The sequence below is a fragment of the Verticillium dahliae genome, genomic scaffold (genome assembly GCF_000150675.1).
Source record: "Verticillium dahliae VdLs.17 supercont1.11 genomic scaffold, whole genome shotgun sequence".
Taxonomy (NCBI): Eukaryota; Fungi; Ascomycota; class Sordariomycetes; order Glomerellales; family Plectosphaerellaceae; genus Verticillium; species Verticillium dahliae.
The window spans coordinates 188,555-205,070 of NW_009276930.1; the positions used below are offsets into that span (position 1 = coordinate 188,555).

A 16,516-nucleotide genomic window follows, 5' to 3' on the forward strand; every position below is an offset into this window, starting at 1 on the left:
CACCGGTGGCATCTGAGACGGAAGGGCGAGAAAAGGGGGCGCGCCCAAGGGCGAACTGGGCCGCTTCACTGTCGACAAAGGACGGCAAAGCAAGCGCGTTCCTGAACCACCCTTTCCAGATTTGGGAGATTATCGGTCGTGCCATGGTCGTCTCCAAGCAGGATGACGCTGCCGCGCCGTTGAAGAACGATGCGGACACGCTTGTTGGTGTGGTTGCGAGGAGCGCCGGCATGTGGGATAATGACAAGACGGTTTGCTCGTGCACGGGCAAGACGTTGTGGGAGGAGAGGCAGGATGAAGTCAAGAAGGGGATGCTCTGATATTAGTTCTGTTGTGAACATAATAGAATGCAAGCATTAAACGCAGTTGTCGGAGACATTGCTCATAAATCCGGTGGCACTTGGTGATGGTTCGTCTGTTATTCCAAGAGCCGTCGCATGTCACTTGGCAGGTGGCATCTGCCTCCAGACTGATATGTGTAGGCCAAGACTGCCAACAAGTGGATGCGCAAGCCTTGACTGAGCCTTACCCACACTTCAACAACGTTGAGCTCAGCCGCGTAGTATAATTCAACTCGGCTTCGATGCTCGGGTTGAAAACGGCCTTCACCTAACGATCTTATTCTAGGTGATTCTGTAGATCGACGGGAACAACAAGGAGCAGCGGAAGCCAAACGATTCGGGGGTTTGCTTCACAGGGCATTGGCTCGCATTGGTTTCGAAAACACCCCCAAGGGCAATGGAACCTCCACGGATAGGGCACGCCGTACTTCTTGTTTCGCGGTGCATCTTGATCGACATCTCCAGCTCACGATCTCCTCCATACACCTGAAGCAGTAAAACCCTGGGATCTAGACAGGGCCCTTTCTCCTGAGATGCCAAGAGCCCCTCCTCCGTCCGGATAGACAGGGGATCGACGCTGCCGAGACTGGCCCGCTGCGAAAACACAGAGTAGCTCGGTGCGGCGAAAGAATTTCTGGCGGAGGACGGACGCCGCTTGTTTTTCTATGTCGGTGAGCGTGGCTTCCAGCGGGAACATTTGTCTGAGGTTGAGTGCTTCACTTGACACTATTGAGACCACGAGCTGGAATTATTCCCGCCCTGCCAAGGTAGTGTGCCCAAGATGACGACTTGGATGCTTCGTCCCATACATCACTGGCCGGGATCTATAACCCGAACGCCATAATTGTGATGAGGAATGTGAGACGAGGGTGTCAAACCAGGGGCCAGCCCTAGAGCACTACCAGGACATCGCCAACCTGTCATTCCCCCGCACAGCCAGCAATCCGCGGGCCTGGTGGTTTGAGGACCGGCGTTCTGCTCTCGTCACGGGCGATAGGTGGCGTTCGCCGCCAGTTTGACAGCCGGCTAGTAAGGGGGCCTGCGAGAGTGCACGGATCGAAGGCCGGTAGTGAGAACAGACGAGATAACCTTAAGCTGGAGACCGTTATCACCAGTGCCAGGCTAGTGTAACGGCCAGGGAGAGACGTTGCTCCAGGGACTGCCGATTCCACGGTGCGGTGTATGATGATCGTCTTGGTCTTGGCAACGTCGGCGATTTGGAGACTGTTTGTGGTGATGCATGCGACAGGACGTGTCTCCATGTCCATCACCAGTCAATATGCCTGGCTTACAACGCTCGGCAAAGCCGCTGTCCACTTTTACTGAAAGCATCCGAGAAGAAACACTGCTTCATCCCGTCATGCTGTACAACAGGAAGAGATTCTCTCCTCGCGACCCGCCAGCTCAATGATGTGCCAGCTGTTGGGGACTTTTTCGATTAGTCAATTGCACCCGCGACATGGCGTTGGAAGGCTTCCAGCCGGAACACTGACCCCTGTTTCGGAGGCACCCTCCGAGCGGGGCTGCACACGGCAGGGCAGAAAATGCAAAACAGGCTGAAGGATGGCTGAGTTTCGAGATGTCTGTGACGTCCTGCTGACAAGGATGGACGACTCGGGATGAAGAGACGATCTGGGAATTCTCCCGATCTGTGATGCTCTGGGTTTTGATCATTGCAGTGATTAGGTAGGTACCTAGGAAGGTACCTAGGAAGGTAAGTGCTTGATGGCACCTTCCGTACGGCACATGTCGACAGGGGTCGACCCTTACATCAGCATCGGGCAGGATCCCCACACATTCCAGCCCCGCAGACCGAGATGTCAGTCAGGGCAGGCAGGCGTCTCTGGGCCAAGGGCCATGAGCACGAACCCTGATTGCAATTCAACCTTCCGACTCGACATCAACGACAACAGAATTGCAGTGCAGTGTCAAACACGCGATCCAATGTCAGGAGTAGCCCTATCTCCTTATCGGAAAGTCTGAAGAAAAGGTCTGAAGAAAAGAAAATGATGGACTCCCGACGACGGCCGAGGACAACTCACCACCTCCGAAACACCACGTACCAGACTTTCCAGGGTGTCGTGATCCCCAATGCCGCGACGGGCATCCCGACCGACAGCCAACCACACGCGGCAAAGGTGTGCCGTAAGAGGCAACGCTACTGTGTCTGCCTGTCCTCAGTCCCCGTCGTCTGGTTCAAGTTGGCTCGCACAACAGCGACCCAATGCAGGAACCACGCGGATTGAAAGCGGGTCTGTCGACCAACAACAGCCTGTGTTCCCAACGTCGGTCCTCTTGCATGTGGCTTGCAACTATATCCTGTGCTTGGGATTGCCGGCGCACATCGTGACGTTCTGTTTTTGGCAACAACAGAGGCGATGTGATATTGATCCTATTGTTGTCTTCAGCTACCGAATCAGTGGACAGGCTAGAGGCACCATGCATGGCCCGTTGTAACCGATCCTATCGATAGACCGCCGCCTCGATGCCGGCCACCATCGTGGTCACACAGACGCCTCAGCGCTTACAGTCGTATCGTCATTGACAGACAGCACGCCAGACATGCGGCCCGGCCTTTCGGGTCTTGAAGCAGCTGACGGGACCAACGCTTGCGGGGGCTCAGTCTTACTTTTCCTCGAGCACAATCGTATGTACATACAGTACGTACGCGAGTTAGCCATTTGAATCTACCTGGTGCGAAGGCCAGCCACCGGGCTGTGAACAAGCAATCCGTACGCTTGGGCCTGCGGTCTCCTGAGGGCATAGTGCTTCCTTGGGCTGCCTGCCCTGTCAACGTCTTTTTCTCCGCACCTGGTGGTGGCCCGCGCCGTGACGAACACTTAGCTCCTTTTACGCGCCCTTGGCCCCTGAAGCAATAGGCGTCCGAGGCGCCGGCAGCGCACGGCCAACCGGTGGGGTTCGGCCGGTTGCTGCAACGCGTTCTGCATGGGAACCGACAGGGCCAGGGCTCGCCGCGCCCCTCGTCCAGGGGTTGTCCTTGGGCTCTCACGGTCCTTACAATCACTGATGATGCAGCACCCCCGGCCGTCCATGACACCAGCCACGATCTTGCCTGCGTCGCGCAGGCCTGGGACCAGATGGAGCCGATCCGAGCCCGTCATCTTGACCCCTCGTGCCAGGCTCCTGTCCATCCCGCGGTGGTGGAGTGGCGCGCAGCTTGCCAACATTCGATGGTGAGCACATCTTTCATCTGTATCTGGCGATGAGTTGTGCAAAGTGGTTCGATTTCTCCAGGAAACAGTCAATTTGACAGCCATATCGAGAAAAAGCGTGTTTCTTTCCGCCACATGGTTGCCGAAAGGAGACTTGCAAGGGCTCACAAGCTTAGAAGAACTACAGATCTTCAGACGGTATCTATCGAAGCGCGCTATCAACTCCTGTCAAGACTCGACTATGGCTCAAGGCCCTCCCCTTTGACGCAGAGGGTTGCACAAGTGAATTGTGTCGCCATTAATGGTCCCACTGATCACTCCCGCTGGAGAACGCGACAGCCCCTGGCACAGACGAGCTACGAGACTTCAACGGGACGGGGACCCCTCTTGGCAGCCCTCTTGCCTCTCCGTCCAGAGTCGAGAAGAAACGAGGACCCCCTGCCCCTGTCACTTCTTTCTGAGCCAAGCACCAAAGCGCAGGGCGTTCGACGTTTCTCTCGTAGAGAAGGCCCGGCAGAACATCAGTCGCCGTGGGCTCTCTCGGAGCGACCTTGCATGATATACGCCCAGCACCCAATCCCCTGGCCCGCGAGCCGCCCAACACTTCCGTTGTTCCATTCCTCATTCTCTTTCGTACCCTCCTTTCCGTAGGCGCTGGCTTCTCGTCACAACATCCATTCATTCACGCTCATTTTTAGCAAGCTCATCTGCAAGAGCTCTCTTCTCGTCACCTTTCTTGGCCACGCCGCACAGTCAACTTCTCTCCATTTCGATTCTTGACATCGCGCTCCACCTCGACAGACCATCGAACCACGCACGCTCAGGACCGGCCCCCCCAAGACGCTACTGTCCGTGACAACTTTTCCCAAGCAACTTTGCCCATCTAATTAGACCCGATTTGACAACAGCGCCGCCCCGACAGTTATTGTCTTGGTATCTCGCTTCGGACTGCGCCTGATTCTCTCGATCGACCCGGATTCTACTCAACTAATAATTCTTTCATATCACCTTCGGACAATCCGGTAACCTTGCAAGGCACAACCATATACACCCGAGACACTTGTCTGTTCTTGGGACTTCTTCGGAACCACCACTTGCTGCTGTCTCATCGGCTTTCGCGTCTGAGCCCTCGAGCAGCCACTTCTTCCAGCGCTCTTGACTCTCAATCGAGCACTGCTGCACTTGCAATTTCCCACCACGGCCTTTGCCGCCGCCCGATTCCTTTTGCCAAGACCAGACCACGAGACCCAGCCGATTTCTACCCAGTTGTCAGCCCAAGCGCGGGGCGGGGAAATTTCCTACATCGACCATACCGATCGGGTCCTTGACTAAGTGCACGGCCAGCGATACGGCACGAGGCTTAGACCAGTGGCCACCTAAATAAGCCCTGAAAGCCCCTCTATAACCTACCCGCCCCAACCTTACGCCAGCCCGTCGTCCACCTGCCCGTTTCCTCCCGCCTCTCTCACGACCACCAGCATCTCGACCTCACGACCACGGTCGGTTTGTCGCAGAAGCGACCGTATGCCTGCACAGCTGCTTCTATCACAGACTTTCCGCGGATTCTTATCCACGGTCCAGTAACACAATGTCGTTGAAACAGGTACGTAACTCCGGATTCGATCGCCAGTAAGCCTTGCTTGTGTTGTTGGTGGTGGGGGGAACATCAGGGAAGCAAGCACTGGACGAGCAGGATGTGCCCCTCAATCCAGGACCAGTTCGCTGACATGCCATCCCAAAAGGAAATCGAAACCTGGGTGACGGCCTTGGCCCGTTATGATAACAATGAATTCGACGACTCATTGGGCGAGTTCGACAAGATTGCCGACACATCCAAGATTCTTTTCAATATGGGCGTGATCCATGCGACTTTGGGAGAGCACGAGAAAGCTGTACGTGCCGTCCCACCACACCACCCATTTTGGCCGTGCTTGCTAATACGTTGGCCCCTTAGGTTGAGTGCTACCAGCGCGCCATTCGACTCGACCAATACCTCGCCGTCGCATACTTCCAACAAGGCGTCTCCAACTTTCTCCTCGGTGACTTCGAGGAGGCCTTGGCCAACTTCAACGACACCCTGCTTTATCTCCGAGGCAACACAATGATCGATTATGCGCAACTCGGTCTTCTTTTCAAGCTTTACTCTTGCGAAGTTCTCTTCAACCGCGGTCTCTGCTACATCTATCTCCAACAAAAGGATGCCGGCATGCAGGACCTGTCATATGCAGTAAAGGAGAAGGTTGTTGAGGACCACAACGTCATCGACGAGGCTATCAAGGAGGAGGCAGAGGTACGCAATCAGCGGGACTGGATGGAGGGTCGTGAACTGACCTTTGGCAGGGCTATACGGTTTTCTCCATTCCTGTCGGCGTCGTCTACAGGCCGAATGAAGCCAAGGTCCGCAACCTCAAGACAAAAGATTACCTTGGCAAGGCTCGCCTCGTGGCCGCCTCTGACCGTGCCAATGCCTTCACTGGCTTTGCTGGTTCGGAGATGAAGACGGTAAGCGATTTCCCACAGTTCATTCTGCCCTTGATCGTACTGACTCTGCCGCCTACAGCAACAAAGACAAACCGTCAAGGACGACCGCCCAGCCGACAACATTTCCTATGCCGCTACGAATCTCATCAAGCCCGGCATCCAGTCCCGATCAACCGACAACAATCGCAATGTCTTCCCACCTACGCCGCCACCGGACAATGACAGGGCAAGCGGTGGTAGTGGCGGCGGCAGCGGTGGCAGTGGAAACGGCAACGCGAGCGGCCAGATGACTCGAGGCCAGTCTGTTCGTAACGGGCCGAAACCTCAACTCGCAAAGCTCAACATCGACACCTCAGGTGGCAACAACAGATACGAGAAGACATCAAGCCCACCGGAACGCCGACCCACCAACGCCACACGCTCCGCCAGCTCTACACCCGCTCGAGGCTACTCCCGTCGTGACCAGCAGCGCCGCAACTTGCGGGACGACGAGGAAGGAGGTGATGCCTATCCCGACGAGTTGTACGATATGTACCAGGGCGGTCGCAGCAGCCGGGGCCCTTCTCGTCGCCCGCAACAACAGCAGCGGTATATCGAGGAAGAGGATGAGGGGTCTGATTACGATGACGGGTCCTTCGACGAGGGCGACTTTGAAATGGTCTCCAACAACCCACCCCGGCGCATGGGCACCAACTCGACATCTTCTGGCGGCCGCGGGGCATCACGGAGGCCCGATGTCCGAAAGGTCCGCGTTAAGGTTCACGCTGAGGATGTGCGGTACATCATGATTGGCACGGCGATAGAGTTCACCGACCTGGTCGACAAGATCCGTGATAAGTTTGGACTGCGCAGGCGATTCAAGATTACAGTCCGCGACGATGACGGTGGCCCGAACGCCGACATGATCACTATGGGCGATCAAGATGATCTTGAGATGGTCATCATGAGCTCCAAGGCTATTGCGAGGAGGACAAGGCAGGAGATCGGCAAGATGGAGGTATGTCTGAGTCTTCACGAAGCAATGATGAGTACGACACTAATTCGACATCGCAGATTTGGATCCAGGAGCTGTAGACGGACGATACCCAGCGCCGCCACGAGGCTGGCTGGTCGCACCACCATTATCTTTTACGACGTAATGAAATCAAGCCCCACAGGGCAAGTGGGAGAGAGAAAGAGCCACCTTAGAGCTGGCTCGATGGCATACGCAAGAAAATTGCAATGAACTATTCTTGACTATTTCTTTGGATTGCATCCAACAGCATAGAATTGGGGAAAGGGGAGGGGGATGGGCGGAGCGGTGGTTCCTGGACTGGACCAAGTGTCATGTGTTTCGGATGTAGGTGTGGTACTGTGAAGGGATTTCGCCCCGATCATCGAGTGCGTGCACGCGCGTGTGTGGTGCGAGGGAGGTAGCTACCCGTAATAACTCGTACGTGCTGTTGTCGTGAAAGACGGTTTTGTCCATTGCGCGGTTTTGAGGTGCGTGCTCCATGACGTGTTCCCCTGTGATGTGAAACGCGCAGTGTTTTGTGATGGATGGGCGAGGCATCATGACCTCGTTTATCAATTGTCACGAGATGACCTGCAACCCGTGACCGGTAGTGCTCCCGTCAAAACGTCTTATACTCTACAATAATGAACAGACTATGATACAAGGTATAGGCCGACAGTCACGCGACGAACAACCCCCCTTTCATGCCCACCGACCCAGCCCATCTAAGCAGCGCCGGCCCCTTGAAGCCTCAGCATAGCCTCCTCGGGCCCCAGCACAGCAAGCTGCAGCTTGGCCGGCTTAGCCGGCCTCGTCCCGTCGCCCGTGAGAAGCAGGCGCAGACATTCGTAGACCCTCGTCCGCTCCTCGACCGGCTTGTCGGCGAGCAGCGCAGCAATGGCCTTTTGGATCGCATCCGGGGTCCAGCCGTCGCGGCCCTCGCCGTCTCGGGTCGCCAGGGGCGCCAGCGCCGCGGTCAGGGCGGCTGCTGCTTCGCGGAGCGCACCATCCGCCGCGTCCGCGCGGGCCGGGCGGAAGAAGAGGGAAGGGTGGTTTGCGAGGAGCGAGTGCGGGTCGATGACCGTCTCCTTGGGGTCTGAGGCCAGGGTCTTGAGGAGGGAGAGGAGATGGGCCTGTTTCGACGCGAGGGGGGCGGAGGGGGCGAGGGCGGGGACGGGGTTCTCGAGGGTGGCGGAGGGGGTTTCGATGGCGTCGATGCTCTTCAGGAGAGGGTCGATGAGCGTTGTCGTGAGGCGAGCGTCGGAGGCCGGGGCGGTGCGCAGGAGGTGAGTGAGGTGGGCGCGCTGCAGGATGGGAAGCTTCTCCGGGTTGGTTTGCGTGTTGCCCTTTGTGAACTTAAGGGAGAACTGACAAGGGGTCAAAGTTAGGTTCCGGTGATGGGATATGAAAGGGGCAGGGAGGGTCGCGTGTAGGCGAAACTTTACCTTCTTCGCGAGCTCGTCCATGGACGGGAAGACGTCGCCCTTGGCGCTGGCATTCTTACTGGGACTCCAGCCGAGGAGAGCGAGCCAGTTGTTCAGGGCTGAGGGGAGGATGCCCTGGTCGCGATATGCGCCGATGTCGATGTCGATGGTGCGGTTGCGTTTGCTGAGCTTCTCGCCGTTAGGCCCGCACAGGAGGCCGGCGTGAGCGAAGGTCGGGGGGGTCCATTTGAATGCGTCGTAGAGGGCGATGTGCTTGGGCGTCGAAATGAGCCATTCCTGGACGTTTGTCAGTGATGCTCTCGATAAGAAGTGACGACGAGACTTACAACACCACGGATTACGTGAGTGATCTCCATGAGATGGTCGTCCACGACGTTGGCGAAGTGGTACGTCGGGTAGCCGTCAGTCTTCATCAGTATGAAATCGCTCTCGTCTTCATTCTTCTGATATCGTCCGTACACGACATCCGTAAATGATGGACGCCCCTCGCTCCTGAAGCGAACAACATGAGATTCTCCGTTGGCAGCACGCCGAGCTGCTTGGTCTGGTGGGACACTTCGACACGTGCCGGGATAGTTGACGAGGCTGCCGCCGTCAAGGGTTTGCTGTTTGTGCCTCTCCAGTTCTTCGGCCGTACAGAAGCACCGATATGCGTGTCCAGTTTCGATCAGATGCTCCGCGTGCTTGGTGTAGTGATGCAGGCGTTCAGACTGCCACGCGTTAGGGTGCGATCATACGCCCCGGCCATCATCTAGCGTACCTGTACGTATGGGCCAAACGGACCACCAATGTCAGGCCCTTCATCCCAGTCCAGCTCAGCCCATTTCAGATCTTTCAACAGACGGGGGAGAGCGTCTTCGACAAGCCTTGTCTAGTCCTGATTAGCATGACGACTGGTCATACCGGAACATGCCCAGAACCAACCTGATCTGTGTCTTCAACTCGAATGAGAAATTGCCCTCCCGTTGCTCGAGCTAACAGCCAGTTGTATAGAGCTGTCCTCAACGACCCGAGATGGAGATAGCCCGTTGGCGAAGGGGCGAACCGTGTCCTTGCAGGCGTCTTTGGCAGCTCATGCAGTATGTTGCTGCCTTTGGGTTGAAGCTTGCTCCTGAGAGTCTTCAGTCCTCCCTTGGGAGCTGTTGAGTGTTGTCGGACCCATTGTGTCTTGCAACTCCTGCAAACGTACGTCGATGAGCGGTAGCTCAACCTCCTAAAGGGACTGACTGCTGCAGACGACATTGCAGATGGTCATGGTGGAAGAAATGGTCCTCACGAACAAGTCAGATTGCATCGCGTCAGGGCGAACATGGGAATTTTAGCCTCTCCAGCCACACGTGGCTGCTCTTATCGGAGGAAGCCTTTGTTGAGCGTAGTGATAACGGTACATTTGGGGGTGATAGTAGTGTGGTTGTTTTCGCTAAGTTCTAACTCCTATAATGGGAGTGCCAAGGGATAGCTAATGTGGGTTGATTTACGTCACGTGATCCACCCCCTCCTCTCACCTTGTCTCAGATAAGGCGAGGCAGCAGAACGGTGTCGCAAACCGCTGCCGCCCCCAGCCCGAATCCACTACTGAGCGAGGTGAGGTAAGGTGCTAGGTGCCTAGGTGGGGTGTGCGAACAGGTCCTGGATCGACCTACTGAAGTCCATAGCACCCCGCCGCCAGGCCCGCCAACCGTCAACTCCAAAAGTTTTCCTAGCGACTCCACCATCGAACTTGCAACGCCTGGCTAGATCTGCAATTTTGGGAGTGTATTTTCGTTCCAAAAAATACCAGGTGGCACGGGTCTTTTCCAGTTCTTTGACAAGCCAGATCATTCACCATGGACTCTGGAGAAGAAGATCTTGACCTCTACGGTACGTTTCACCATGGCAGAAAATGTGGTGGATCATCTCTGACGCTTATCCAGGTCTCCTCGGTGTCGATAAGACTGCGACACCCGACCAGATCAAGAAGGCGTACCGCAAGGTCAGCAACGGAACAACATCACATGGAGGGAGAAGACAATCTAACAAACATGAAAACAGGCCGCTCTGCAACACCACCCTGACAAGGTCTCCGAAGACATCCGCGAAGAGTCCGAAGCAAAGTTCAAGTCCGTCACGCAAGCCTACGAGATCCTCCGCGATGAGGAGAAGCGCCACATGTACGACACCCACGGCATGGCCGCCTTCGACGGACGCGGTGGCCCCGGCGGCCCGGAGGTCGACCTCAACGACATCCTGTCCCAGATGTTCGGCTTCGGCATGGGCGGTCCTGGCGGCCCTGGAGGCCCCGGCGGCGGTCCCCAGAGGCCGCGCCGCGGTCCCGACGAAGAGCAGGAATACAGGGTGTCTCTGGAGGAGCTCTACAAGGGCAAGACTGTCAAGTTCTCCGCCGACAAGCAGATCGTCTGCGGCACCTGCAAGGGCTCTGGCGCCAAGCCGAGCGTCAAGCCCACAAAGTGCGAAAAGTGCCAGGGCGCCGGCATGTCCGAGGCGTTCCAGCAAATCGGTCCCGGCATGGTGCGCCGCGCCACTGTCGTCTGCGACCGCTGCGAGGGCTCCGGCAACCAGATCAAGGAGAAGGACCGCTGCAAGAAGTGCAAGGGCAAGCGCACGACGTCCGAGAAGAAGGTGCTTGAGATTTACATCCCGCGCGGCTCCATGAACGGCGAGAGGATCGTCATCGAGGGCGAGGCCGACCAGCTGCCGGACCAGACGCCTGGCGATATTGTTTTCGAGTTGACCGAGGAGCCTCACGACGTCTTCACGCGCGAGGGGCACGATTTGTCTGCGGAGCTCAACATTACGCTGGGCGAGGCGCTGGGTGGGTTCTCCCGTGTTGTGCTGACGCACCTCGACGGCCGTGGCATCCACATCGACAGGCCTCGCGGCAAGATCATCCGCCCTGGCGACGTGCTGAAGGTGCCCGGCGAGGGCATGCCGATGAAGAAGGGCGAGCTGAAGGGTGATCTCTACCTTATCGCCAACGTTGAATTCCCCGAGAACGACTGGCTGAAGGACGACAAGGAGCACGAGGCTCTGGCAAAACTGCTGCCTCCTGCTCCCGAGCCCATCAAGGCCGAGGAGGTTGACGATGTTGACTATGAGTCTGACGCGGACTTGGCAGAGGTAAGCTGAACCCTCTTTTGTGACGTTGGAACATTACTGATCAAGATCAACTAGATGGGCGCTCGTCACGGTGGCGGCGGCGGCGGACAGTGGGAGGATGTTGACGAAGACGAAGGCCAACCGCAGTGCCAGCAGCAGTAAATGATGGAGAAAGCTGGACATTCATGATGGATAGAGGTATGGCCATAGAAAACGGGAGAGCTAGAAGGAAGGGCCTTCGGAGCTTGATGATGATTACGAAGGGACATTGGCGCGGATAGATATATCATGAGATATGGATGGCAAGCCTTGTTGATATTGAGCGTGCTTTGTGTCATTGTCGCATCTGTGTTGACTGTCGAAAGCCTCCGACGTAGATGGCATACGTTGCCAATTGACATGGTAGCTTCATCCCGAATATCACCAGGCGGCAGGGATCGTCCGTCGTCTTGTATCTGGGACTGATCCTATCACTCAGCACGACTAATAACACCCATCAAGGTCTACGGACCCACTATAGGAATGTGGGTCTCGAACACCGATGCCCACATTTGTAGAGCACACAATTCTGCTCCTGCTGCTGACTCATTGGTATGGGTCACGCTAGGATCTCCGTCTCATCACGTGCGCCATCTCTAGGGCAGGCTCAAACCATCGGACCCCGGCCCACACACATTACCCAGGCGAACGAGGAAAACTTTTTGACATTGAATCCCACTTGCAGCCTCCACGAACTCCGACGTCAACTAACTCCCAGGGAAAACTGCCGTCAAGGTACGATACGACACCCACGACAACAACAGTCACACACTCGACGATCGTACTGACATTCTCAACAAGATGGTCGCCGCTAAGAAGCATGTTCCCATCGTGAAGAAGCGTAGGTTCCTCCTTGCCGATCGGCCTTGAACCCCCACCCCGACCGAGACGAAACGACGGCCACAAACGGATGATATTGTCGACGATGGAGGACGACTCTGTTGAAGGACTCTTGTTGACGGATTGTTGGAACAGGCACCAAGCGCTTCGAGCGCCACCAGAGCGACCGCTTCATGCGTGTCGACCCCTCTTGGCTCAAGCCCAAGGGTATCGACAACCGCGTTCGCCGTCGGTTCCGTGGTACCGCGCCCATGCCCTCGGTACGTTTCCATCACGACGACGGCCCGGAAAGAGACGAGAAAGGCTCTGGCTGGGAGGTCTTGCGAGAGGAAAGCCCACTAACGCAGAGTTCGAACGACAGATCGGCTATGGCTCCAACAAGAAGACCAAGTACATGATGCCCTCCGGCCACAAGGCATTCCTCGTCAACAACGTTTCCGACGTTGAGCTCCTCCTCATGCACAACCGCACCTTCGCCGCTGAGTACGTCCACACCGGACTCCAATTTCCGACGACGAAAATTCGGATTCCTCCCCACCATCCCAAAGTCGACGCAGAAGCACTAACAAAAAAACCCCGCAGGATCGCGCACGGCGTCTCCTCCAGGAAGCGCATCGACATCATCTCCCGCGCCAAGCAACTCGGCGTCAAGGTCACCAACCCCAAGGCCAAGGTCACGACCGAGGTGTAAATGCAGCGACAAAAGGACGACGAATGATGGAAGGGGCTGGCATGATGACACTTGGGACAGGAGTGATTTTGGTCGATTGCGGATGGCTCTGTTCTCTCTCATATCCTGGAACTGGGCATGCATCGGAACAAACGGAATTCCCTTTTTCGCGAGTCTTCGGCTCTCTCTGTCCCTCCACCGCGACTGGCATGACGGATGTGTATCTGTGCACTTTAGAGGGATCTCCAGACTTGGTGTGTCCCATGAGTCGACCAGCAGTGGGAAGCTCCCCCTTTCGCCGACAATGGCAGCTACTCGCTGCTGCGCTCCCCACTTGCCACGGTCGACTCTTCCACCATCGCGGCGCTTTCTGCGTTGGCTAACAAATTCAGTCAAATCCATGTGCCGTCCCCTACTGACGACGTGTCCCAGCTCTGTTTGCCGAAAGGCATGGCCTTCTTTTCCCATTCCCCCTCCTCACCCTTGACTACACTCTGAGATGTACCTGCTCTCCCGTGGTACAACCCAATTTTTGTCTCAAGGAAGATAGATGCTTCGGCAAGGCGCATCACTCACCGCGACTCCTCTTGCCCTGTGGAGATCGAGGTCCGTATATCGTTGTCTACAACTCTGAATCGCATTGCTGTAGCTGTAATCGCTAGTTTTCTCTTCACCAAACGGACAATTATTCTGTTATTTTGCTAAGTACACCTCGCTCACCTTCGCTTTGTGCTTTAATTCGCGTTCGTTATTTCTTGCGTCGTCCCAGTTCATGTTACATCACCAAGGAACGAGTCGTGCATTGGTAAGAACTGTATTAAGCTATTCATGACGAGTCGGCATCTCTCGAAATCGCCATTAACAACCATGATAGAGGCAGCAACGCATAGACTGCCTCCGCAATGCCAAACTCCATGCTCAGACCATAGTATCGTGGGTATCAATTTCCCCACCGCCAAAATCATAACCCTTGATGCAAGGATTCTCGTGTCGTAAAAGTAATTAGGTTGCTTGGTGGTTTGAAGGGTGCGAGGGACCTGGCGATAGGTCTACCTCAAGGAGACGCTGACGCCGTGGCTTCTGCGCAACGGTCTCTATTTGAAGCAGTTGAAGCGACCGATGCGGAAGCGCCAGGGGCCGCGACGCACACCGTGACGGTCGGCCTGGATGCTGGTACCGAAGCGACGGCCGCCGACGGACTTGTTGTAGAAGAAGGGCATGTTGAGGATGGGTTGGTAGGTGTCTGTAGCAAGGTTAGTGTACCGCTTGGGGTAAGGAGGTTCGCGACGTTGCGTACTTAATGTGGATAGAATAAAGGCACAGTTAAGCTTTGTAGAGGACTTGGCTTGAATGGGGACAATCTCGAACGTGGTCGTAGGTTCGTTGCCTTTTTAAAGAAATGTCCCATCCCCCCAAAGCAGTCGCGTCACACCATGTTGATCATGCTTAACGTTCTGACGTCCATCCTTCCCTCTACTCTCTCTGTAACCGCTGCCAAGGATCGTGTACAACAGGTTGGGAAGGTGCGCGGTGACGTAGATCTAATGTGGCGTGGCCGGGGCTGTGCGGCTGTGCAAATTGGGTCTTGGTCAATGGCAGCATCCCAACCACGTTAATGGCCCAACGGTGACGAAGACGCCAGCCACTCGACACCACCAGCTCTGCCATCTCGTTCGGATTATTTTTGAGCTAATGTTTATGCTTGTTGTGCAAGCGAACTTAGCGGGAGGCCTTTGTGGCGATGGCTGCCACGATCACCAGTTTGATCTGGTCTCGATCTCCCGATCAGGGACCCCTCCCTCTCTCCAGCTGGACGCCAACAAACAGGCTCGCCGAATCATCGACAAAGACCGCCCTCCCCATGGAGTATCGCTATTTGATCGTTCACCGCCGACAGCGAGAACAGGTGGCCCTCGAGGCAGAGCAAGTCGGGTGGGGGGACACCCAACCGCCTGCACTTGGGGTCAGATAGGCAGGACAAGAAGCTTCAATCCAATCCAAAACGCCCCAACCCGAATCCTGCTTTTTTCTTGGCCCTTCGAATCGACAAGGGTTCCTCTTTGGTGACGGCCCAGTACATTAGCCCCAGGAGCTTCTCTGCGGAGATCGACAACAGACCGTCGATCAATGCGTGTTCGTGCCAGCAGCGAGAAAGCACCGAAAATGTGCTGCATCACTGTCTTGCAATGCTGCGGGCGGACTCGGGTATGTGCCTGGTCGCTGCCCATCTCCAGTGAGGCAGACGGTTCGAAGGGACGGTCGCTGGAACGGTGACCTATCCGCGAGCCGAAATTCGGCGATCCTGACCCATTGTCTCATAGTTTTGGTTGAGCCTGCGCAGCAACCCTCGTGAGCGTCTTCATATACAGACGACACCGCCATCTGTCTTGTAGAACGTCTCTTGCGATGTGACCTGGTGTGCCAGCCCACGCATGAATTTTGGTATCCTTTTTTTGCTTTTTGCTTTTCGCAGAATGCAACCAGGCCAGCGCCTTGAGCTTCGAGGTGCCATCCCGAGCAAACTGGCGATATCGTTTTCATGATCCACCGCGGCTGTCTTGCCGCATTCCATATCGGACGTCTGGGAGGTTACCCCGCCAAACCCTCCACCCAAGGGAGTGATGGAATGCGAATGCCGTCTCCCCGGTTGCCAGATGATCTGATTGATGCCTCGCCTCATGCTGTCGCACTTTGCTTTTTGACTTATAAGTCAAGTCTGGATCGCTTACCGGGATGGACTGAGTCTTCATCTACGCCTACAAGTAGCAGTGTCGCGCCGTTCCTTGTCCGGAGTCAACAGAACCAAAGATAACCCAGGCATATCTGTTATTTCTTGTTCTTCGATACTATCATAAAACGGCAGCAACCTTCAACGAGGCAAATCACCAGATCTCACAATGAATCCTACTCAGCAGAAACCCCGCGCCGCCAAGCGAGCCATCCCCTGCATCGGCCTCTTCATGACCCGCCGCTCAAAACCAACCACCCCGACAATCACAGTCACCAACGACCAGGAAGAGCTCGTCCTGTCCAAAACGGCAACCCGCAAGCCAACCTCCCGCCTCCGCTGCGCCCTCGCCCGCCCCTTCGTCTCCCTGCGCCGCAGATGGGGCACCTTCCGCGACCGCCGCGCCGACCGCCGCGAGCAGCGTCTCCTGCAGGACCACGGCGGCGTCGAGGAGGAGATTGACGAAGAGTTCAAGGACGCCGCGTCCGTCGAGGCGCCCGACGTCCCGCAGCCGCGCGACGCCCAGGGCAGCGTCCGGGCGCCGCCGGGCAAGTACGTCCTCGAGCTCGACTTTAGCCACATCAAGGAGATGGAGACGGCGAGCTGGCTGCGTGAGAGGAGGCCGGAGACGCCCGTCGCCAGGAAGATGGGGCCTGCGTTCGGCTTCAGGAGGCCGATGACTTCGAGGGGGGCGAGGCCGATGTACTGA

General features: G+C 56.4%; 7 protein-coding genes across 7 annotated transcripts in view; 5 read left to right on the forward strand and 2 right to left on the reverse strand.

The window, feature by feature from the left end:
• Nucleotides 1-320, forward strand: part of VDAG_05694 (superoxide dismutase 1 copper chaperone) — a gene marked incomplete at both ends in the record, with an annotated part of 1,054 nt that extends 734 nt beyond the window's left edge. Inside the window, one exon of the mRNA XM_009655091.1 lies at nucleotides 91-320. Coding sequence (XP_009653386.1) covers nucleotides 91-320 — 230 coding nt within the window. The remainder of the gene's footprint in view (nucleotides 1-90) is intronic.
• Nucleotides 321-5,102: 4,782 nt separating this feature from the next.
• On the forward strand, nucleotides 5,103-7,069 carry VDAG_05695 (neutrophil cytosol factor 2; the record flags this gene model as incomplete). Its single annotated transcript, XM_009655092.1, has 5 exons — nucleotides 5,103-5,117; nucleotides 5,469-5,804; nucleotides 5,855-6,016; nucleotides 6,075-6,992; nucleotides 7,049-7,069. The coding sequence occupies 5 exons, from the start codon at nucleotides 5,103-5,105 to the stop codon at nucleotides 7,067-7,069; spliced, it is 1,452 nt and encodes a 483-aa protein (XP_009653387.1).
• A 645-nt stretch (nucleotides 7,070-7,714) lies between these two features.
• On the reverse strand, nucleotides 7,715-9,689 carry VDAG_05696 (glutamyl-tRNA synthetase; the record flags this gene model as incomplete). Its single annotated transcript, XM_009655093.1, has 6 exons — nucleotides 7,715-8,356; nucleotides 8,435-8,710; nucleotides 8,761-9,144; nucleotides 9,195-9,305; nucleotides 9,359-9,573; nucleotides 9,662-9,689. 6 exons carry the CDS (start codon nucleotides 9,687-9,689, stop codon nucleotides 7,715-7,717), a joined length of 1,656 nt encoding a protein of 551 aa, XP_009653388.1.
• A 571-nt stretch (nucleotides 9,690-10,260) lies between these two features.
• On the forward strand, nucleotides 10,261-11,692 carry VDAG_05697 (mitochondrial protein import protein MAS5; the record flags this gene model as incomplete). Its single annotated transcript, XM_009655094.1, has 4 exons — nucleotides 10,261-10,294; nucleotides 10,348-10,406; nucleotides 10,466-11,551; nucleotides 11,606-11,692. The coding sequence occupies 4 exons, from the start codon at nucleotides 10,261-10,263 to the stop codon at nucleotides 11,690-11,692; spliced, it is 1,266 nt and encodes a 421-aa protein (XP_009653389.1).
• A 582-nt stretch (nucleotides 11,693-12,274) lies between these two features.
• On the forward strand, nucleotides 12,275-13,477 carry VDAG_05698 (60S ribosomal protein L32). Its single transcript, XM_009655095.1, has 5 exons — nucleotides 12,275-12,304; nucleotides 12,371-12,410; nucleotides 12,545-12,669; nucleotides 12,771-12,892; nucleotides 12,992-13,477. The coding sequence occupies exons 2-5, from the start codon at nucleotides 12,371-12,373 to the stop codon at nucleotides 13,098-13,100; spliced, it is 396 nt and encodes a 131-aa protein (XP_009653390.1). The 5' UTR covers nucleotides 12,275-12,304; the 3' UTR covers nucleotides 13,101-13,477.
• A 696-nt stretch (nucleotides 13,478-14,173) lies between these two features.
• On the reverse strand, nucleotides 14,174-14,299 carry VDAG_05699 (uncharacterized protein; the record flags this gene model as incomplete). The annotated part of the gene is made up of 1 exon (XM_009655096.1): nucleotides 14,174-14,299. One exon carries the CDS (start codon nucleotides 14,297-14,299, stop codon nucleotides 14,174-14,176), a length of 126 nt encoding a protein of 41 aa, XP_009653391.1.
• Nucleotides 14,300-15,976: 1,677 nt separating this feature from the next.
• Nucleotides 15,977-16,516, forward strand: VDAG_05700 (uncharacterized protein; the record flags this gene model as incomplete). Its single annotated transcript, XM_009655097.1, has 1 exon — nucleotides 15,977-16,516. The coding sequence occupies one exon, from the start codon at nucleotides 15,977-15,979 to the stop codon at nucleotides 16,514-16,516; it is 540 nt and encodes a 179-aa protein (XP_009653392.1).

Excerpts from the sequence above, each read along its gene's own strand:
- VDAG_05698 (XM_009655095.1), top strand. The coding sequence starts at position 12,371 with ATGGTCGCCGCTAAGAAGCATGTTCCCATCGTGAAGAAGC. Across the intron at positions 12,670-12,770 it reads GTACCGCGCCCATGCCCTCG|ATCGGCTATGGCTCCAACAA; the intron begins GTACGTTTCCAT and ends TTCGAACGACAG. Across the intron at positions 12,893-12,991 it reads AACCGCACCTTCGCCGCTGA|GATCGCGCACGGCGTCTCCT; the intron begins GTACGTCCACAC and ends AAAACCCCGCAG.